Below are 20908 nucleotides of genomic sequence, written 5' to 3' on the forward strand. Positions count from 1 at the left end.
AATGTGCAAAAGGAGAAAGTTGAGAAGCAAGTAAACAGACCATGACAAAAGGAATAGAAAGGCAGGAGGCCTGAGGGAGTGAGGTCCTTCAGCAGGCTAATTGAAGATGCTATTAGGGAGGAGATGTCCTCTATTTGGTTTAATATTGTTGACAGATTACATAAAATGAAGTGTTAGAAAAAATCCCTAGATTTATTAGAGAAAAAGATAAATGATAACCTTGAGAACAATAACCTTGGAGGAGTGTTGAATTTGAAGACTTACTGGCATGAGATCAAGACTGAATGGAATGGCCGGGCGCGGTGGCTCAAGCCTGTGATCCCAGCACTTTGGGAGGCTGAGGCGGGTGGATCACGAGGTCGAAAGATCGAGACCAACCTGGTCAACATGGTGAAACCCCGTCTCTACTAAAAATACAATAAAACTAGCTGGGCATGGTGGCGCGTGCCTGTAATCCCAGCTACTTAGGAGGCTGAGGCAGGAGAATTGCCTGAGACCAGGAGGCGGAGGTTGCGGTGAGCCGAGATCGTGCCATTGCACTCCAGCCTGGGTAACAAAAGCGAAACTCCGTCTCAAAAAAAAAAAAAAAAAAAAAAAAAAAAAAGACTGAATGGAAAGAAAATCTGAGTTCATGAGTGTAGATAGTTCTTTTAAAGAGATCATAATTGGGAGTCAGTCATGGAAATGTGATAGGCAAGAAACAGTAGTTTTCAAATTTTATATAGCAATGATATATTTTAAAGGTTATAAAAATTATACACTTATAGTGTTAAAAAATCCTAGACTGAGGTATTAAATTCTTAAAATTATAGAACTAAAAGACCCCTTGAACATTTCTAAATTACAAAAGCTGGTTATCATATTCATGCTTACACATAAAGACCAAGGAATACTAAAAGTTTCAAAGAGAGTATATCTTGCTTGATAAAAATCAACCAATTCTAGGATAGTTGATACTCATCAAATATACAAAGTAATAATCACAGAAAAACACTGAATGCTATTAACAGGAATAAAATAGAAGAAAAGCAGAAAAGAATCGTATTTTATAAATGAAATGTTAAAAATTATATGAAGTTACTGTTGGAAAATGTGGTGAGGTGACTACTTAAATATATCCTTATTTCAAAGGAAGAAGAATGTCACACATGCAGAGCACTTTTACCAATCAGATTCACTGCATTAGCAGCACCTTCCTTCTAGCACAAGGATCAGCAAATTAGCACTTGTGGGCCAAATCCAGCCCACTGCCTGTTTTTCTAAGTAAAGTATCTTGGAGCACAGCCATGCTTATTCACTTTATAGTCCATAGAGTCCATTAGCTGGGTGTGATGTTGCACACCTGTGGTCCCAGCTAGTAGAGAGGCTGAGACGGGAGGATCACTAGAGCCCAGAAAGTCAAGACTGCAGTCAGCCATGATCATGCAGTTGCACTCCAGCCTGGGGCACAGAGTGAGACCCTGTCTCAAAAAAATAAATATATATAGCCCACAAAGCCTAAAATATTTACTAACTGAATCTTTGCAGAAAAAACTGGCCAGCTCCTGGTTTAGTGGATCAAAGATCCTTTGATGTATTTTCATAAAAGTTTTAACCAATATACTGAAATGTTTATATTAAATATAGATTTCTATCTAGTTTTCCCATCCCATCCCTAAATTCTAAGTATAATCCTGGTACTCACTCCCAAGTTTATGCTAAATGCTAGCCTATACAAAAAATACTTTCTCTTACTTTCTTCTTTTTGTTATTTACATGTTGCTTTGTTTCAAGAAAGAATACAAAAATGCCCTACGAAAGGGATTCTGTTTGTTCACATGCTGCCAGAGGGGAAAAACACAAAGCACATTTTACAGAAAATAATTTGTTACAAGTCAGAACTAAGACATGAAGCCAAACAGGGCACTCCAGGACTGAATCTGCCGTGCTTCTTCAATAGGCTTCTTGCTCTCTTTCTTTCCTGGCAGCTGTGAGTCCCACAGGTAACAGAGAGTGTCAGTCCCTAAGAGAAACACAACTCCGACATTCATCTTTATCTATTAAGTTCATCTGTCCCAATTCTGTGGATGCTGACTTTCGGTCATTGATGATGATACACATGGACATTTATCATCAACTTTCAGATTCTTGGATCTTTGACAAGTCTTATTATTGAGAGTCAAACTAGTAGAATGCAAGTTATAAATGCTGATTATCCAATTACCTACTCAAAATATCCTGTATGAATATTCCATTAAAAATGCATAGAAAAAACTTAGTCATTCCTACTAACCTGCTACTGTTTACTCTTCTGTATTCACCAGAAAATTTCCTACTCCTTCCGCATGTCCAGGTTAAATGCTAGTGTGCAATCTGGAAACCAGTGCATCATCTGAGCTTTCTCTCTATCCCCCAAACTTTTCTTATTCAATTATCACTAAATCATATTGACTATACCTCTCTTCTGTCTCTGCTTTATATTCCCACTGCCATTTGGAACATAAACATTTAGAAAATGGCTTTTATTTAAATAAAAATGGCCAACTATTAATGTTATTTCTCACATGAAAAAATTTAAGCAAAACAAATGAAAAAGACATAACACCACAAAAAAGGCCAGCATTTTTAAATGAGTAACTGAGATTCCTAAGTTTCTTTTTTTTCACCATGCATGGGTGAAAACCTCTTACTACATTGACACTAGTTCAAGGATGTGTGACAAGGAAACTGTAGCTGACTACTACTGCAAAAGCTTCCTTTGTCTCCTGGTTTCTTTACATGGTTACCTTCCATCAATCCTTTATAAGGGGTCAGCAAACTACAGACCACAGGCCAAATCCAGTCTGCCTTATGGCTTTGTAAATAAAGTTTTCTTGGATCTCAGTCATGCCTATTTGCTTACATGTTATCCGTGGTGGTTTTCACACTACAACAGCAGGGTTAACTAGACACAACAGAGACCACATAGTCTAAAATATTTCCCACCTCATCCGTTACAGGAAAAGCTTGCTAACCACTTTTACACCATAACCAGAATGCCTTAATACTCAAATTTAATCTTGTGACTCCCCTACTCAAACTTCTCCAATGAGCCTCTGCAGGAAACACTGCTGGCTCCCTACCAATAGCCTTTCCTTATTCTTTCTTGCAGAAGAAACACAAGTCTATTGGGATGTTTATTATCCCAATTCCCCTCCTCAGCTTCAGAAAGAGAAATGAGTATTCTAAACTAATCACTTCTCCACTTTCCCAGTGCCTGGTTTTGGGATGTGCATGTGGTGTGACCCATCCAATGAAATGTTACAGGAAGTGCCTTGCATGCTTCTAAGTTTTCTACCCATGTAAAAGACACTGTGAGGAAAAGCAGCCCTTGCGATGTTGTGCTGTGAGAACAAGATGTTTGGAGCTGTTGTGGATTAGCCAACTATGAAAGGAGACATAATAAAACACTGCCAACAACACAGCTGAAAGAGGGACAAGTGGGATCCTGGGATATCACTGAACAACCCAAACAACTCTGATTCCTACTGTTTTAGCCACTGCTCATCTAGTATGTGCAGTCCAAAGCATTCTACTGGTAAAATTCCCATGGCCCACCAGATAAGAGCTATTCATTTCATTCATTCATTCATTCATTCATTCATTCATTCCTTTATTTATGGAGATAAAGTCTTACCCTTTTGCCTAGGCTGGTGTGCAGTGGCACAACAGCTCACTGCAACCTCTAGCTCCCAGGTTCAAGTGATTCTTGTGCCTCAGTCTCCCAATTAGCTGGGAATACACATGCTGGCTACCACACTCGGCTAATTTTTGTATTTTTAGTAGAGATGGGGTTCCACCATGATGACCAAGGCTGAAGACCTACTCGTTTCTATAGTATTAAAAAGACTATTATAAACTTGCCTTAGCTGAGTATTCACCTCACTCCCAACCTCTCATATCTCACACTTTTGGTACTAGCAAAAGTGAGTTGCTCACAAAACCTGCAAAGCTCGCTCAAGCATCTTGTCTTCTGCACTTGCTGCTCTTCCTCCCAGAGGGAATCGCGTTAGAAGTTCCTTCCGGCAGACACACAATCTTGTTACATCTTCCTTCTGCCAATCATCATTCTTCTGCTTCTTTACCTTGAAACATTCTACTCAGTTTTCATGCTTACCTTCAATCCTACCTACCTTTTTTCAAAAAGCTTTCATTCCTCATCAGTTATGCCTGGCACATAATCAATATAATAAATAATCATAATTATAAGTTTCCAGTGGGCATCTAGCACACAGCAAGCACTGAATAAAGTAGCAAAATAATAAAAAATGATAATCATAATAACGAGCTCCTCTTTGTATTTTTATTTGTGTTCTGTAGCATTAGAAAAAAATGTATCTAAAAAACATTTCATAGTTAAGTGGACAAGTTAAAACATAAATAAAAATGTTTTCTTTGTCAATTCTGTTGAAAAAGCACAGAAATGAAATAGAGACAATTGTGTTATGAGCACTTTAAAGATCAAAATTACATCAATTTCATCTTTGTCTCCTTGTTATCAAAAGCTCTCTGATAAATAGATGGCTAAATTAAAGGTGTCCTTATACAATCTGGATTGTACAATGTATTAGGTGTCCACATCCAGGTAGCATAGTAGCATTTTTGTTATTGTGAAACATTTTGTAGTTTTATTATCATCTGCCGAGCCTAGAGTTGGGCAATTTGTATATTTATTATGACAATCTTTTGATGAATGGTAGCCAAGCATCTTGTTCTAACAAAATTACTGTTATCATGACAATTAACCCACAGATAGAAGAACACATCTTGTTCCAACAAAGTAAATATATCTCTTTTCATTTCAAATTAGGAGGAGTGAAGTCAGCAATAGTGAGACCTTGCTGGTACAAGCATATGTTTCCTGACCAGTGCCTCACAGATTGGTACCAGTCCATGGCCTATTAGGAACCTCACTACACAGGAGGAAGTGAGCAGGAGGCAAACCAAGGAAGTGTCATTTGTATTTACGGCCACACCCCTGGCTCATCTTACTGCCCGATGAGCTCTGCCTCCTGTCAGATCAGTGACAGCATTAGATCCTCACTGAAGCATGAACCTTGTTGTGAACTGCCCACATGAGGAATCTAGATCATGTGTTGCTTATGAGAATCTAATGTCGTATGATCTGTCACTGTCTCCCTTTGTCCCAAGATCGGACCATCTATTTGTAGGAAAAGAAGCTCAGAGCTCCCACTGATTCCACATTATGGTAAGTTGTATAATTATTTCATTATATATTACAATGTATTAATAGTATAAAGTAGCAAAATAAATGTAATGTGATTGAATAATCCCGAAACCACCTCAACCTTTCCCTAGTACATGGAAAAGCTGTCTTCCACAAAACCGGTCCCTGGTGCCAAAAAGCCTGCTGACAACTGGCCTAAAGTAACTCACTATCAGAAGTCTTACCTGGATTGCTGTTTTCAGAAAACTTTTTTGACATCTGTTTTTCTTTGTAGTCTGAAAGTAATTGGTAAATTCTGTGTATAAAAATGTAATAAATAAAAAGACTTTTAATACTGAGATAAAAAATACTTACCAAATGTGAAATGCTTAGAGTAATTCAAACAATATCAGAATATCAGAACTTAACAATATTATTCCATCCACCTATGTGTACATTCTACAAACTTATCATAAACAAGAAAAAGAGTAAAGTGAAATAGTCATAAATCAAGGGCACTATGACCCAGTAAGTTAACTCGCATTAGTCTGACATAACGTGTACCAACTCTGCATAAGTCCTAGCTGCATAATGAACAGCTATTTGTTCTTGGACAAGTTGCTCCTCTTGGGCTCAATGTCGTCTTCTACAAAATAAGAACTTTGCTGTCTTATTTCACTAGATTGTTATAAAGATTTAACAAGATAACATTTTTTAAAAGCTCACAGAAATATTAAAGCAATGGAATAATCTGTTCCTAAATTTTATGACTGAAATCATGTTGGAATTTCAAATAAAACCCAATCTGTATTTTGTGCATAGGTTCCAATATGAAAATGTTGCTGTTTTCAGGAAATGTTATTAAGTCCTAATTTTGCTTATTAGTTGTCCTACTCTTTGTGGCTCATAGTTCAGGGCATCTCAACTATTTCACAGTTTGTAACTAAATTTATTGATAAATATCTCCTTAAAGTAGATGACATGATTGTCCGCTATTATGGAGTCTATCAATCACACTAAGGGCAGAAAAACCAATGGATGTTAAGACTTGGCTTGGACCAATGATCCTTCCCTATAGACTCAAACTCTCAAACAGCAGATATTTGTCAGGATGATGCTTTATATCCACATTCATCTCCAGCTGACATGAGAGACCAAAACCCTACTTTCATTTATTTTTAGGTTCCATGAAGAAGTTGCAAGTTTTTGACATACATACTAATAACGTATTTTGCACACAACACCACACACATTATTCAGTTCCAGTGTTATCTCATAGACCACCTTACATGACTATTTTTGCAGTAGAAATAACAATTTCAATATTTTGGTGACACCCATTCTGCTTTGAATCACTCTGTTGCGTTATAGCTAGTCAGCAAACAGTCAAATGACCTTCCAGTGACTGTGCAAAATATGGAATGCTTCAAAAATCTGTGTGGCCTCCTTATGCAGGAAGCCATGCTAATTTTCTCTTTATTGTTTCAATTTGAGAATGTGTGCTGCTGAAGCAAGCAGAAAGTTCTACTTTTACACGTGATTGGAAAGAACTTACAGAGTAGATACATAAATTGGTTATGAGTAACATATAAGCAGGGAATAATACACTGCGGAAGGCCGCAGGAGGCCTCTGAGGAGGAAGGCCTCTTCATGCCTCATGTTCCAGTTCAGGGTGACCTTGGCTCTGTTACCATAAACATTGTGCTCAAGGCTATAAAAACCCTTCATAGCACTATGATGTAGCCAGACTTGTGGGCTCCTTGTAAGGTCTGTGTTCCATCAGCTGTACTTAGATAACAAGCTAAAGATAACCACATGTTCTTCTTTTGTGAAACCCCCAAACTGCCACTGTTATTAATCCTTAGAATGACACATCAGTTGCAGTTCACTGATTCAGTTCTGGCTCACTGGTTCACTCCACCATCATCCTCTCCCCACCATTACTCCACCCCTACCCTGTAGATCAAAGTGATTGTAAACAATAAATAGAGTGGATGGTCAGAGCTTGGGGATTTCACTGTCACCTCCGAAGTAATAAGTGATGGCCCTCTGGTCCCATTGTCTCTCTTAATCTGTCTTTTTCTCATTCCTTTGTCGCCACCGAACTCAGGGTACTCACAGGTGATGTAGGGGTGGCTCCCTACATTCTGGTGCCCAATGTGAGGCTCATGGAGCCCTACATTCTGGCACCCAACGTGTGGGGCTTATGGATCCCTATGTTCTGGCACCCAATGTGTGGGGCTCATGGATTCCCTACATTCAGTGATGAGACATGGACAAGGTATGGCTCTGTTAAGTCCAATTAACCTACTTGAGATTCTGAGAATTCTCTTCAATGGCTTCCTGTGAGGTAGAATTTGAAAATATTTTTAAATATTGAGGTAGAGATGCAAGTAGCTTGGGCAATTTTCATTATTATTTAAAACAGATCAGTCAAGGGGCCAATCACAACTGGGAGTCCGCTGCTCTGGGGAAGGTAAACATGGGACTTTCTACTGTCTCAGGTATTATACAGGATATAAAGGTGAATGAGGGTACAGAACTGGTAGCAAAGAAAAAAGAAACACTCATCTCTTCCTGCCACATTATTTCAACCTCTCTGACCATTTAGAGCAAGCCCAATGAATATCTGCTACGGAAAAGACCAATAAAGGCCTGAAAGGATCTCTAACCATGAAGGTCTCAGCTAAGTCTAGGCTGAACATGGGGTTGATGGTCAATTAGCTCATTTTGTGTGTGGATAAAGTCACATTGCCAGAGCACGGTGCTGGTGCTTTGGGAATAATGGCTGAGCCTATAAGCACAGGTATGTGAATTTAAAAAATGCTGTAACTTCAACATCTCTGTATGAATCACCATGAAGACCTCAGGGATCTGAATCATTAAGGGCATCTTGGTGTCAAAGATCAACCATTACCAGGCAGCAGGACAAGTTTCAGGGGCAAAAATGCAACAGAATCAACGGAAACAACAGAATGATTGGAATGCCCTTTGTTTCTAGTCCTTCTGATTTGATAAAAAGGATTGTCTTCCTTGGATTTAGTAAATCCCTTTGGTTCTTGAAAAATTCAAAGAGTATGTAAGAGATAGTCTTCAGAAGACAGTAAATGACTTTCTGCTAAACTGGACATTTCAAGACCCAAATAACTAATCAAAACAAAAAAAAAATGAAGGCTATGAGACTATTTTTTATCTCATGCATAGGTGTTATACTTGGATAAAATGAACAATGTTGGAATTTGTAAACATAAAGGTCTTACAAGTCCTGAGATAAAGAATCCTGCACACACTGGTACTTCTAACCGGTCTACCCTTTGCTTGATTTCTAGCTGACGCAGGCGACTAACTCATTGCCACTCTAAAACTACCCAAACCAAACTACTACATCTCACTTGATATATAAGATGAAATCGTTGTAATTATTTTAAGCCTTAATTTAGTGTTAACTAGACTTTTCATGTAAACACTTACATATTATGTTGACTAGACACAGCATAATCCCTGGCAGTTTTTCCAGATTTATCTTGACAAAATACATCAATATCTTGATCAAGTAGAAGGCCAACCATACCAACCATACTTGCTAATCCACAACATACGGCAAGTATAAGCACAGTCCTAAAATGACAGCGAGGTAATTTTTCCCTAACTGTAATAAAGTTGTAAGCTAATCTGGCATACTTTACCCATTTAATATCTTGCCTGTCAATGCAAAATTAAACATTTGCATCCACTAAAAGATATAAGCATTTTGGGTGCTCAAGTGTTAATCTCTGTAAAATACCACCAAGGTTAAAAGGAAGGGACAAACAGAAAACCTCTTATCTCAGTGGGGCGTTAAATAGTAGAAGCTACTAATTTAAAGGCCTTTGATGGGCAAGAAACTATGCTAGGGCCACTTATCTGAAGTGAACAAAGATTTAAGTAAAGATTTCCTTCCCACTTCCCGAGACTGATACACGGTAACAGAAAATCAGCTGTGGGTTCACATAAGAGCTATCTGCATACTGAAAGCAGTAATATTAATAAGAATGGTGAAAACAGGAGTCATAATAGTTTCAGTTAATGATGCCAATAAGCATGTGCTGGGCACTGAATTAAATGCCGCACACACACATCTTTCTTGCTTATGCACAGGCAATTCTGAAGGAGATATTCTCCTCTTTTTCATATGTGACAACACATTTGGTGGTAAATAACATTGCCAAGGTCACACACCTATCAAGTAAGAAAGCTAGGAATTAAACCCAGTCTTGTGTGAATCCGAAGCCTAGCTCTTTTCTCTTATCACCCACCTACACCTTGCCTTCATTAAACGAACAGTGTATCCACTTAAAACTATCTTTACTTCCTCTCTCCATACCAATTAAAAATAAGGCCAGGCACAGTGGCTCACACCTGTAATCCCAGCACTCTGGGAGGCCGAGGCAGGCGGATCACAAGGTAAAGAAATTGAGACCATCCTGACCAACATGGTGAAACCCAGTCTCTACTAAGAAATACAAAAATTAGCTGGGCATGGTGAAGCGTGCTTATAATCTCAGCTACTCAGGAGGCCGAGGCAGGAAAATTGCTTGAACCTGGGAGGTGGAGTTTGCAGTGAGCAGAGATGGTACCACTGCACTCCAGCCTGGTGCCTGGTGACAGAGCGAGACTCTGTCTCATAAATAAATAAATAAATAAATAAATAAATAAACCATCAAAATACACTGGAATTAAAACAAAAGCTGATGAACTTACAGTATGTGGGAATAGCCATTATTTGTCTTGGAGGCATAAGTTAACGTTAATATTCTTCAAAGAAAGCAACTTATCGCAGAGTTATTCCAAAGACAAAATGATTATCAACTCCTATTTATGTTTAATAAAGTGTATTAGTAGAAAAGCATATAAGACATAGAGATTAAAAACTACTAGAAAGAGTTAAGTTCAATACTAAGTCATAAGTAAACTAAAAGTTAAAGTTCACACTTCATGAGACAAATATGAAATCCATTTAGCTAACATAAGTCATATAACCAAAAATGTCACATAATAACATCAGTCAGTGTAGTAAGAGGAATCCCACTAAAACGGTTCTTTATGTTGCCCAGTCTAATTGTTTTTCTACTTAACTGATTTGTTGATCCTGATCACTATGTTGCAATAAGTTAATCTTATAAATGTTTATGACTTGAGTGACTGCTATCATTCTACAACACAGAGATTAAAAAAAATAACCATACCTTCCAAATTTATCAATTGCATTTACATTAGCTTTTTTCTTGATTAAAAATTTCATCATTTTCTCTTTTTGTCCGTATACAGCAAGTGAAAGTGGTGTGAGGCCACACTGTAAAACAATAAAAGCAAAAATGATATTTGATTCAAAAAGTTATGTACTTCTCAACTGAACTGGAAACTATATAAGATCCTATAAACTTACACTCATAGAAAGCAAACAAATTATAGTCACTTCCTTCTTACTCTTCGGTGCTTTCTCACACACTGCTCTTTGCCTTGGAGACACCTCTCTTCTTCCTCAACACATTAACTCTGATCATCTCAAAAACTCACTTTAAACACTTACTGGTTCCAGGAATCTTTGCTTCTATGCCAGCATTTGGCATGGTATTATTGGATGATAATATTTTTTCCATCTAAACAAAGAGCTGTGTCTTTTAGCTCTATATTCTCAAACTCCAAGACAAATTGTTGGGTATAAAGCAAGAATTTGTAAAATATTTCTTTAGTTTCATGTTTTACCAAAAGATCAAGCTCCAATGTGCAATAAATATTGCTACTAAGTCTCATACTGCCCATTTCAACAATTTTTCCAACATTTATTCATTTAAAATCAATTTGTATTTAAGTTCTCCAGATTGGTAACTAAATAAATAATCAGTTCACAGAACTAGTGAAACCAAATTTACAGAATCCCTATATGTAGTCTCAATAACTCCATGGTTTTCAGTGTTTAAAACTGCCATCCTGATTAAGCAAATGCTCTACAAACGTTTTATTTTTTATTATTTATTGTACTTTAGGTTCTGGGGTGCATGTGCAAATCATGCAGGATTGTTGCATAGTTACAAACATGGCAAGGTGGTTTGCTGCCTTCATCCCCCTATCTCCTCTATCTTGTATTTCTCCCCTCATTATCCCTCCCTACCCTCCCCATCCACCTGCTGTCCCTCTCCTAGACCCCCTCAACCAACCACAGTCTCTGATGCTCCCCTCCCTGTGTCCATGTGTTCTCATTGTTCAACACCCACCTTTGAGTGATAATATGTGGTGTTTGGTTTCCTGTTCTTGTGTCTGTTTGCTAAAATGATGGTTTCCAGAGTCACCCATGTCCCTACGAAGGACATGAACTCATCATTTTTTATGGCTGCATAGTATTCCACGGAGTATATGTGCCACATTTGGTTTATCCAGTCTATAATTGATGGACATTTGGGTTGGTTCCAGGTCTTTGCTATTGTAAACAGTGCCACAATGATCATATGTGTGCATTTGTCTTTATAATAATTTATAATTTTATAATTTATAATTCTTTGGGTATATACCCAGTAATGAGATTGCTGGGTCAAATGGAATTTCTATTTCTAGGTCCTTGAGAAATTGCCACACTGTTTTCCACAATGGTTGAACTAATTTGCAATCCCACCAACAGTGTAAAAATGTTCCTATTTCTCTACATCCTATCCAGCATCTGTTGTCTCCAGGTTTTTTAAAGATCACCATTCTAAGTGGTGTGAGATTGTATCTCAATGTGGTTTTGATTTGCATTTCTCTAATGACCAGTGCTGATGAGCATTTTTTAATACGTTTGGTGGGCTCATATATGTCTTCTTTTGTAAAGAGTCTGTTCATATCCTTTGACCACTTTTGATTGGGTTTGTTTGTTTTCTCATAAATCTGTTTTATTTCTTCGCACATTCTGGATATTTGCCTTTTGTCAGATGGGCAGATTGCAAAATGTTTTTCCCATTCTGTTGGTTGCCAGTTCACTCTAATGATTGTTTCCTTTGCTGTACAGAAGCTCTGGAGTTTAATTAGATTCCATTTGTCTATTTTGGCTTTTGTTGCCATTGCTTTTGGTGTTTCAGCCATGAAGCCTTGCCTACGCCTATGTCCTGAATGGTTTTGCCTAGGTTTTCTTCTAGGGTGTTTATGGTGTTAAGACTTATGTTTAATTGTTAATCCATCTGGAATTAATTTTAGTGTAAGGTGTCAGGAAGGGGTCCAGTTTCTGCTTTCTGCACACTGCTAGCCAGTTTTCCCAACACCATTTAGAGAGATACTGGATAGTTGATAATACAGCTTCAATTGATCAAAGAGGTTTAGAATTTGCTACAATTCTAACTGAGAAAACTCTGATCTTACTAACAACTTACTGAGCTAAGCACTTGAATGGTAACAAAGAGAAACAAAATCCTGAGAGGACCATCCTCTACTTATTGAAGACTACTCACTGCAAATTTCTAAAGACCTTCTGAATGGCAGTGAATAACTGATGTTAGGAGAAGGTATTATTCCGTAAGCTGATTGATACTGCCAATAATACTCATTTTAACATCCCAACCACAGGGATAAAAGTCAGATTAGGCCAGCATTGGTGGCTCACACCTGTAATCCTAGCATTTTGAAAACCTGAAGCAGGTGAATCACTTGAGCTCAGGAGTTCAAGACTGGCCTGGGCAACATGGCAAAAAACTCATCTCTACTTCGGAAAAAAAAAATGCAAAAACTGAGGTTGAAGGACCACCTGAGCTTGGGGAGGTCAAGGCTGCAGTGAGCTCTGATCACACTACTGCACTCCAGCCTGGCAGAGACCTTGTCCCCCACCCCCCAAAAAAGTCAAACTAGTATTATGGAAATGAAAGATATAAAGGAATTAGCACATATCCAACTCCAACTGCAGCTATTCTAGAGATCTTAAGTTTCTGAGATGTAAGAATTTATATATTACACTTATTTATTCAGTGATTCCTCAGCAGGAGTGTATCCAGATTTTGAGGAATTTGTCATCGTTGTTTAGAGAAAGGTCTCATTATGTTGCCCAGGCTAGACTCAAACTCCTGAGCTCAAGCAATTTTCCCACTCAGCCTCCCCAGCAGCTGAGACTACAGCCATTCACCACCATGCCTGGCTTCAAGGAAACCTTTTGAAACATACATGTCCAGGATTTATTAGACTTACTTTAAGAAAATCTTCAGGGGAGAGCCTAGACTTGTAGATTATTTAAAATTTTTCCTCAGGTTACTGGGATGCACAATTCTAGCTGAAAACTAGTGCAACAGATAATTACTTCAGTGTCCTCTCTTAGCCACATGACCAATTCCCTTTATCATTTGAGGATTTGGCCAAAAAGAGAAAAGAGTAGGAGAGAGATTCATTTGCTGAAAACACCACATAATTTTCCCAGGTAAGAGAAGAACAGGGTCTAGTAAACTCAAAATACAACTTGATCTTGTTATTTATAAGCTCCTTATCTCCCACCTTCCAATCAAGACATTCTAAATTAGAAAGCAGAATTGAGACTCTAGTTGGCTATTTCTACCAGAAGAGGATCATGAGTCAGTTAAGTACCTGTTATTCCCTCTGCTCAAGGGTTTCCCACTACATTACCACCTATTCACTGCCAATCTGGTTCCTCAGAGGCCTCCTAACATTGATCTCCAGGCAATTTATAACTAACTCCTTCTCCCAAACTGAAAACTCATTCTCTAAAACTGAAGAGAACTTTGTCTCACCATACAAAAGAAATGAATGAGTACCAACACACACACACACACACACATACACACACACACACACACACACACACACACACACACACACACACACACAACCGCTTCATGGTCTTTCCCCTCCATTACCTAATTTCCAAACTAGCCTTGATATTTCTGATTGCTCTCTTCTCCCCTTTCCATTTCTCCCTCATGAGCAGTCAGAGCTACCCTAAGCCTTGCCACTCAAGATACATCACTTCATATCGATTACTTTTCTTAGAAATTTGCCAAAGCAGCAGGATTTCCTTTCACTGAAACATGTTTTTGTTTTCTTGGAGTTTTAATGTAAAACTTATTTCCAGGGCAAATTTTACTATTTTACGGTCATTAGGAAAAACAAACAAACAAACAAAAAACCTGGGAAAGAAAAATTAGAAAAAACAATAAGTATTACCTTTTACAATTTCAGTGTTTTCAAAAAAAGAAATTTACCACAAGTACATTTTTTAAAAAGCTGTACCCTCTAATTCTTCTTTAAATTTAACAATATTGAAAATAAAGTCTTAGGCAATTAAGTCATTTCAAAATATTTTCATTCAGGTATGCTTGAGCTTCCAAATACAGAAAACTAGCCCTTACACAGGAGGTCAGTGTTAAAACCATAGCATTTCAGTATTTCTTAAATAAAATTGATAGATCTATACCTTGTTTTTTGCTTCAATATCAGCACCGTATAAAAGCAGTGCTTTGGCCAGTAATTTGTCTTCACTGTAGACCGCGTAGTGTAGCGCGGTATTGCCATACACATCCGGAAGGTTTGGGTCAGTGCCATGTTCTAGCAACGTTAACACACATTCATCTTCTTGGCACTGTACGGCCTGTCAGTATTAGACCAAAAACAAATCATAAATCCTAGGAACTCAAAAGAAATATTCCACAGGTTTCACCAACTAGCCATATTTAAATGAGAAAACTCATCTTTATTCTACATATTGAAATCAAATCCATCTCATGCCGATACAGTCGGCTACTGCATACCTTTATTAGAGCTGTCCTCTTTTTGCTGTCAAAGGCATGGAGTTCACATCTTCTGTACAGCAAGAGTTTTACTATTTCTGAATTCCCATTGGCAGAGGCCAAATGGAGGGCAGTTCTATGAGAGTGAGAAGACTTTTTAGGAAATTGTAGTGCACTATCTACAGCCACCTCAGCAATTCATGTCATTGCAAACACTGAACAGTCTGCTATTACTCTGCCTTCAAAACAAACATTGCATTTTCCTTTGAAGAAAGTATACTATTTATTACCCCTCCTTACTCACTGTATGAGTGAAAGAGCAGCCTATTTGAACAGAAAGAGCATAGCCCTTGCATTCTATTCAACTTGGGCTGGAATCCTCTTTCCGCTCTGTCACTTCCTAGTTGTTGCTTAGCCTTTTTGTATCTCAATTTCCTCAACAATAAAATGGGAATGAAAATAGTAACTTTCTCAGAGAAAACCACTGTAATACTTAAATGAGACTCTACACAAAAGACAGAGAATAGTTCCTAACATAACAGCTCAATAATTGCTAGATATTATAATTTTTACTACTACTACTGGAGACGTGAATTGAGTGAGACAATACAATTATACCTACACTTTGAGGTATGTTTTAAAGATTACAGGTAACATTCTATTTTAGTGATTCTAAGATGATTCCACGTTTGAACATTTCTTACACTGGAATGTCACTTGTAATTCATGATTTACCATAACTGTAATTGGCAGCATTTAAATAATTCTCTTATTGGGACGTAAAATAATGAGGCATCTTACAATCCCTGGTGCCTTACATTAGGTAGGCCACGTTATAATATAACAGGTCTGGCACAGTTCTAGTCCGATGACTGGCATTTAGATGAATTTTAGTTCTTAAAAGAACTATGAAATAAGAAGGCTGAGGTGAAAACAAAAACAAATTTCTAAAATAAACTAATTCTTACTTCGGTTTTCAAAAAACTTTAAGCCAAAGAAAACTTGAGATTTAAATGACTAAGTATGTCTCATTTTTTTCAATACTCGGAATTACAGAATGTATGTAAATCAGGTATTTCCAATCATTAATATTAGGATTTAAGACTATTATCAATTTTCTTTTTTTAAAAAGGATTTGGAAAACTATTTGTGGAGTTTCTTCAATGTTTACATCCAGTGATACCTGTGCAGGATGCGTGGTTTTGTTACATAGGTAAATGTGTGCCAAGGAGGGTTGTACAGATTGTTTCATAACCCAGATATGAAGCCTGCTACCCGTTCCTTCTATTTCCTGCTGCTTTCCCTCCTCCCAACCCCCACCGTCTGATAGGCCCCGTGTGTGCTGCTCCCCTGTAGGTGTCTGTGTGTTCTCATCATTTAGCTCTCACCTGTAAGTGAGAACATGTGCTATCTGGTGTTTTCTGTTCCTGTGTTAGTTTGCTAAGGATAATGGCCTCCAACATCATCCATGTCCCTGTAAAGGACATGCTCTCATTCTTTTTTTGTGGCTGCTGTTTATGTATCCCATTTTAGTTCTTAAAAGTACTAAAACAGTCTTTATCCAAGATTGTTATAAATTTTAAAGGGCAATTAAATGTTATCTTTTTACTATTTCTACCTTCAGAAATGCTTTTGTTTGAAAGGAGAGAGGAAAAGCTTCAATTGAGATTAAGTTCTAATACCCCAATTTAAAATCTCTCAGTTTGCCCAGCCCCAGCATGTAAACATGAAGTTTTCAAAGATGAAGGACACTGACAGGGAGTAGAACCTGCCTACCACGTAATAGGTTCGAGACACACCTGCCACATAATAGGTGTCTGGCTTATGTTTGATGAATAATCAGATTGAAAGGATACAGCTGGTGAGTTCAATATTTAAAAAAAAAACAACAACTCCTGTAGAGGAATACATTTGTAATAGTAATAATCAGTTATATTTGCTATTTTAATTTTCATATATAACTAAAGTAAAACCATTAATCCACAGTTTTTACACATTAATCTATATATAAGGAGAAGATAAATATATAATAAAATGTATATACAATAAAATCTACAGGAACAGGTAAACAGATTCCCTCTACTTCTGGATAGGGTAAAAGTTTACAGAAGATACCCATCCACAGAAATAAAAATACATAATAGAATGGGAGAAATTATTTGTATCTATGCAAGTAGCATATTTCTTCTCTTCCCAAGGATTATTTCATGACTACTGAAACTTAACTAAAACTTTTGAGATGTTCGTTGCAGAAATCACAGATAAGAGAAAGGGAAAAACTTCACTCGCAAATCCCCAGAAATAAATTTGATCATATTTTCTACATCTTTTCAGTTAACACAAAAGCAGATTGTTTGTGTATATGTAAAACAGATTTTTTCCCTCACTTTATATACCAAATTACATCTTTGCATGTCAACATATCTCTATCTATTGACACCCTCAATGGTTACATATTATTCCATGCCATGGATGCACTGAAATTTGTTCATAAAATCTTCATATGAGTTCTTCTCAATACATTGCTATTATAAGCAATACAAAAAAAAAAAAAGATGTATACATTTCTTTTTTTTTCATTGTTCATGTCTGTTTTGTTTTATTTCAAACTTTTTTGGGGTACCTTAAATTGTAACTTCCAAGAACCTGCTTCAACTATGGGAAGGCAAGCCGATTTTAACTATATTAGCTTTGTTTGTGTAGTTCTTCATCAACATGCAAAGCAAGGCCCCACCATGTGGGAAAACTTATATAAAAAAAAACTTTAAATTAAAAAAAAAAAGGTTCTTTACTATTTTTAACTCTCGTTCTTAGGTTTCCTTTATTGTGTGCTATAGAATTCTTCCTCTTTCTTGTCCCTATGCATTATTTATATGGTTCTTCTTTTGGTACAATTCCCCATAATATTCCACAATGTACTGTTTTGTGAGTAGACTGAATAGTTTTTTTTGCTTCTTAACATCCAGTGCAGAGTTGTAGATGTATACATTTATTAAAGCTATTTCAGAATATTGAAATTGATGGGTAAAAGGCATATACATTTTAAAAATAGAGTTCTCACCACCAAAGTTTCTATTTGAAAAGTCACAGCAACTTAAACTTTAAGCAACTGTGTAAATACCACTGTTCTTCATCCTCACACACTTTGTGGATAGAAAACCATACTCTATTCCCCCCCCCTTTTTTTTTTTTTTTTTTTTTTTTTTTGAGAGGGAGTCTTGCTGTGTCCCCAGACCAGAGTGCAGTGGCACAATCTTGGCTCACTGCAACCTATGCCTCCCAGGTTGAAGCAATTCTCCTGCCTCAGTCTCCCAAGTATCTGAGATTACAAGTACTCGCCCACAGGCCCAGGTCCGGCAAAGTTTTGTATTTTTAGTAGAGACGGGCTTTCACCATGCTGGCCTGGCTGGTCTCAAATTCTGAAATCATGATCCACCTTCCTTGACCTCCCAAACTGCTGAGTTTACAGGCATGAATCACTGCACCTGGCCTGTCATTCCTCTTCTAACTTAAATTAGAATTAGAAAACAGTATTTTCTAATTCTGTTAGAAATTAGAAAATATTTTCTAATTTCTAAACAGTATTTTCTAATTTCTGTGAAATAGAAAACAGTATTTCATTCCTCCTCTAACTTAAATTCCTTCTCTTACCAGAACACTATGTTTTCCTAAGTGCATAGATCACTGGTAGACATACAAAGAAATTACTTTGCCCAATTTTAAATTGAGTTTATTTAGTTGTCTTTTGGTTGACTTGAAAGAATTCTCTGTAAAATGAAAATACATGTTTTGTAAAGATGTTGGACCTCTGTTAATGTTTTTCTTATATACGGATGTTTTTTATTTTGCCAAGCCAACCTTCAGAATACTTGCTTTGGGAGGTTCTTAGGAAGGTCATTGTGAACATAAAAATACATCTGCATATATAGGCCAGGCACAGTGGCTCACACCTGTAATCTCAGCACTTTGGGAGGCCAAGGCAGGTGGATCACAAGTTCAAGATTTCAAGACCAGCCTGGCCAAGATGATGAAACCCATCTCTACTAAAAATACAAAAACAAATAGCCGGGCATGGTGATGGGCACCTGTAATCTCAGCTACTCGAGAGGCTGAGGCAGAGAATTGCTTAAACCTGGGAGACAGAGGTTGCAGTGAGCTGAGATCACACAACTGTACTCCAGCCTGGGGGCAAAGACTTCACCTAAATATTTATATATGCATATATAAATAGGCATTTGTGGTTTTTTTCTGGTACTTTTCACCTTTCGTGTATTTAAAGTTTTTTTACTCTATACTGCAGGAATTTATTTTTATCACATAAAAATCTAGCTAGGTTTCTCCAAACAGCATGCATTTCACTTAGGAATAATTAAATTTTTTACTCAAATAAAACATCACCTTTATCAAGGACTAAATTCTTACATACATTTGACTATTTCTGGATTTCCTATTCTGTTCTGCTCATTTATGTCTTTTCAGCTGTTAGTAAACAATTTGTGGAAATAGCACATGCAAATTTTGACATCTGGAAAGCAAATCTTTTTCTATTCTGCTACAAAAAAATTAATTTATCACAATAACACACAGCATGCCTAATTTAAAAATGCTAAAACTTTGCTATTTTCATTTGGTTTAGGTAAAAGTGATAAATACAGAAAGAGCTCATATCTTTTTTAAAAAAATTTTTTATTGCATTTTAGGTTTTGGGGTACATGTGAAGAACATGCAAGACTGTTGCATAGGTACGCACATGGCAGTGTGATTTGCTGCCTTCCTTCCCCTCACCTGTATCTGTCATTTCTCCCCATGCTATCTTTCCCCACCTCCCCAACCCCCGTCCCTACCCCATTTCCCCCCAACGGACCCCAGTGCGTAGTGCTCCCCTCCCCGTGTCCATGTGTTCTCATTGTTCAACACCCGCAGAAAGAGCTCATATCTTAAGAGAAATGAGTCTTCCTATTCAAAGACACAAACCATCTTCCCATTTATTTTCCTTCTAAGGTTTCTCAGTAAATAGCATATTTACATAGGATACATTGATATGAAACACATATTGAATTTTATTTGAAGAATATTTAGCCAGAAGTTGATATACTATGGAACTTAGTTCTCAATATATACCTTTCTATAATGTATATGACATTGTTTTAAAATGTGTACATTAAAAATAATCCACTGCAACGATTTAGTTTTGCGAGGTACATCACTTTAAGACAGTCTATTAATGTTCTCCGAGGGAAATTATAATTTGATTGGAAATCAGTTAAAGTTTTGTTTTCACGTTGCTGCTCATAAAGAGGCCTGTGCCCTGACCCCTCTGGGGTTTCCACAGCCAGGATGGTGTGGGGCCTGCAGAGACGATAAAGCCAGGCACCCTGCCACCACCTCCACACCAGTAGGGCACATCCCCACCATCCCGCCTCCTCTCAGCGAGGCCCAGTTACCTTTTTTCCTTGTCCGTCTCCTTCACATCAGTGTTCCTGAGCATGAGGATGAGATCGGCTCTGGGGACTTTACTCCACCAGGCGGCTCTGTGGAGCTTGTCCAGGTCTTCTCGACGGACCTGGTACCTTGGCTCCTCGAAGGCACTGTCGTCATAGTCTGCCCAAGTGCCCACGTTGCTCTTGCCGCTCCCCCTGCAGCAGGAGAAGCAGTGGCAGCACCATTTGCCCATCTTGCTCCTGAGACCAAAGGGCTTCTTCATAGCGGAGGCAGCCGGCTTTGAACAAACCACAGCCACCGTCTGCTTTTAACAGCCAGCGGAGGCCAGTAGTAGCGGGCAGATCGCCTCTACCAACCACCTTGACCAACTAGCAGGAAACTCCGGGTTTCCAACCTGTTTGAAGAGAAAGGTCAATCCTAGCCCGAACCTGCCCACCCCAGGAGGGGAGCCCAGCCCAGCCCAGCCCACCTAGGGAAAGCCCACGCCCACCCAGGGAGAGCCCAGTCCAACCCAAGGAAACACCCAGCCCAGCCAGGGGGATGCCAA

The 20908-nt window shown here is 37.9% G+C and overlaps 1 protein-coding gene and 1 non-coding gene across 2 annotated transcripts; both read right to left on the reverse strand.

Moving 5' to 3' along the window:
- Positions 1 to 4083: 4083 nt before the first annotated feature.
- On the reverse strand, positions 4084 to 20637 carry LOC141580412 (uncharacterized). Its single transcript, XM_074381511.1, has 7 exons — positions 20364 to 20637; positions 14941 to 15055; positions 14607 to 14780; positions 10411 to 10517; positions 8657 to 8803; positions 5431 to 5501; positions 4084 to 4103 (listed from the first exon to the last, which is right to left on the reverse strand). The coding sequence occupies exons 1-7, from the start codon at positions 20621 to 20623 to the stop codon at positions 4084 to 4086; spliced, it is 894 nt and encodes a 297-aa protein (XP_074237612.1). The 5' UTR covers positions 20624 to 20637.
- On the reverse strand, positions 6596 to 6699 carry LOC141580490 (U6 spliceosomal RNA). Its single transcript, XR_012512658.1, has one exon. It is a non-coding gene; the product is annotated as a U6 spliceosomal RNA (small nuclear RNA).
- Positions 20638 to 20908: the final 271 nt, after the last annotated feature.

The sequence above is a fragment of the Saimiri boliviensis genome, chromosome 11 (genome assembly GCF_048565385.1).
Source record: "Saimiri boliviensis isolate mSaiBol1 chromosome 11, mSaiBol1.pri, whole genome shotgun sequence".
NCBI classification, from domain to species: domain Eukaryota; kingdom Metazoa; phylum Chordata; class Mammalia; order Primates; family Cebidae; genus Saimiri; species Saimiri boliviensis.

What these genes read in the sequence shown, in the direction of transcription:
- LOC141580412 (XM_074381511.1), bottom strand. Translation starts at nt 20,623, where the DNA reads ATGAAGAAGCCCTTTGGTCTCAGGAGCAAGATGGGCAAATGGTGCTGC. An exon ending in GTGTCTAGTCAACATAATAT is followed by an intron (nt 5,502 to 8,656) that starts GTAAGTGTTTAC and finishes TTTTATACACAG; the next exon opens with AATTTACCAATTACTTTCAG. An exon ending in TTCTGAAAACAGCAATCCAG is followed by an intron (nt 4,104 to 5,430) that starts GTAAGACTTCTG and finishes GAATGTTTCAAG; the next exon opens with GTAAAGAAGCAGAAGAATGA.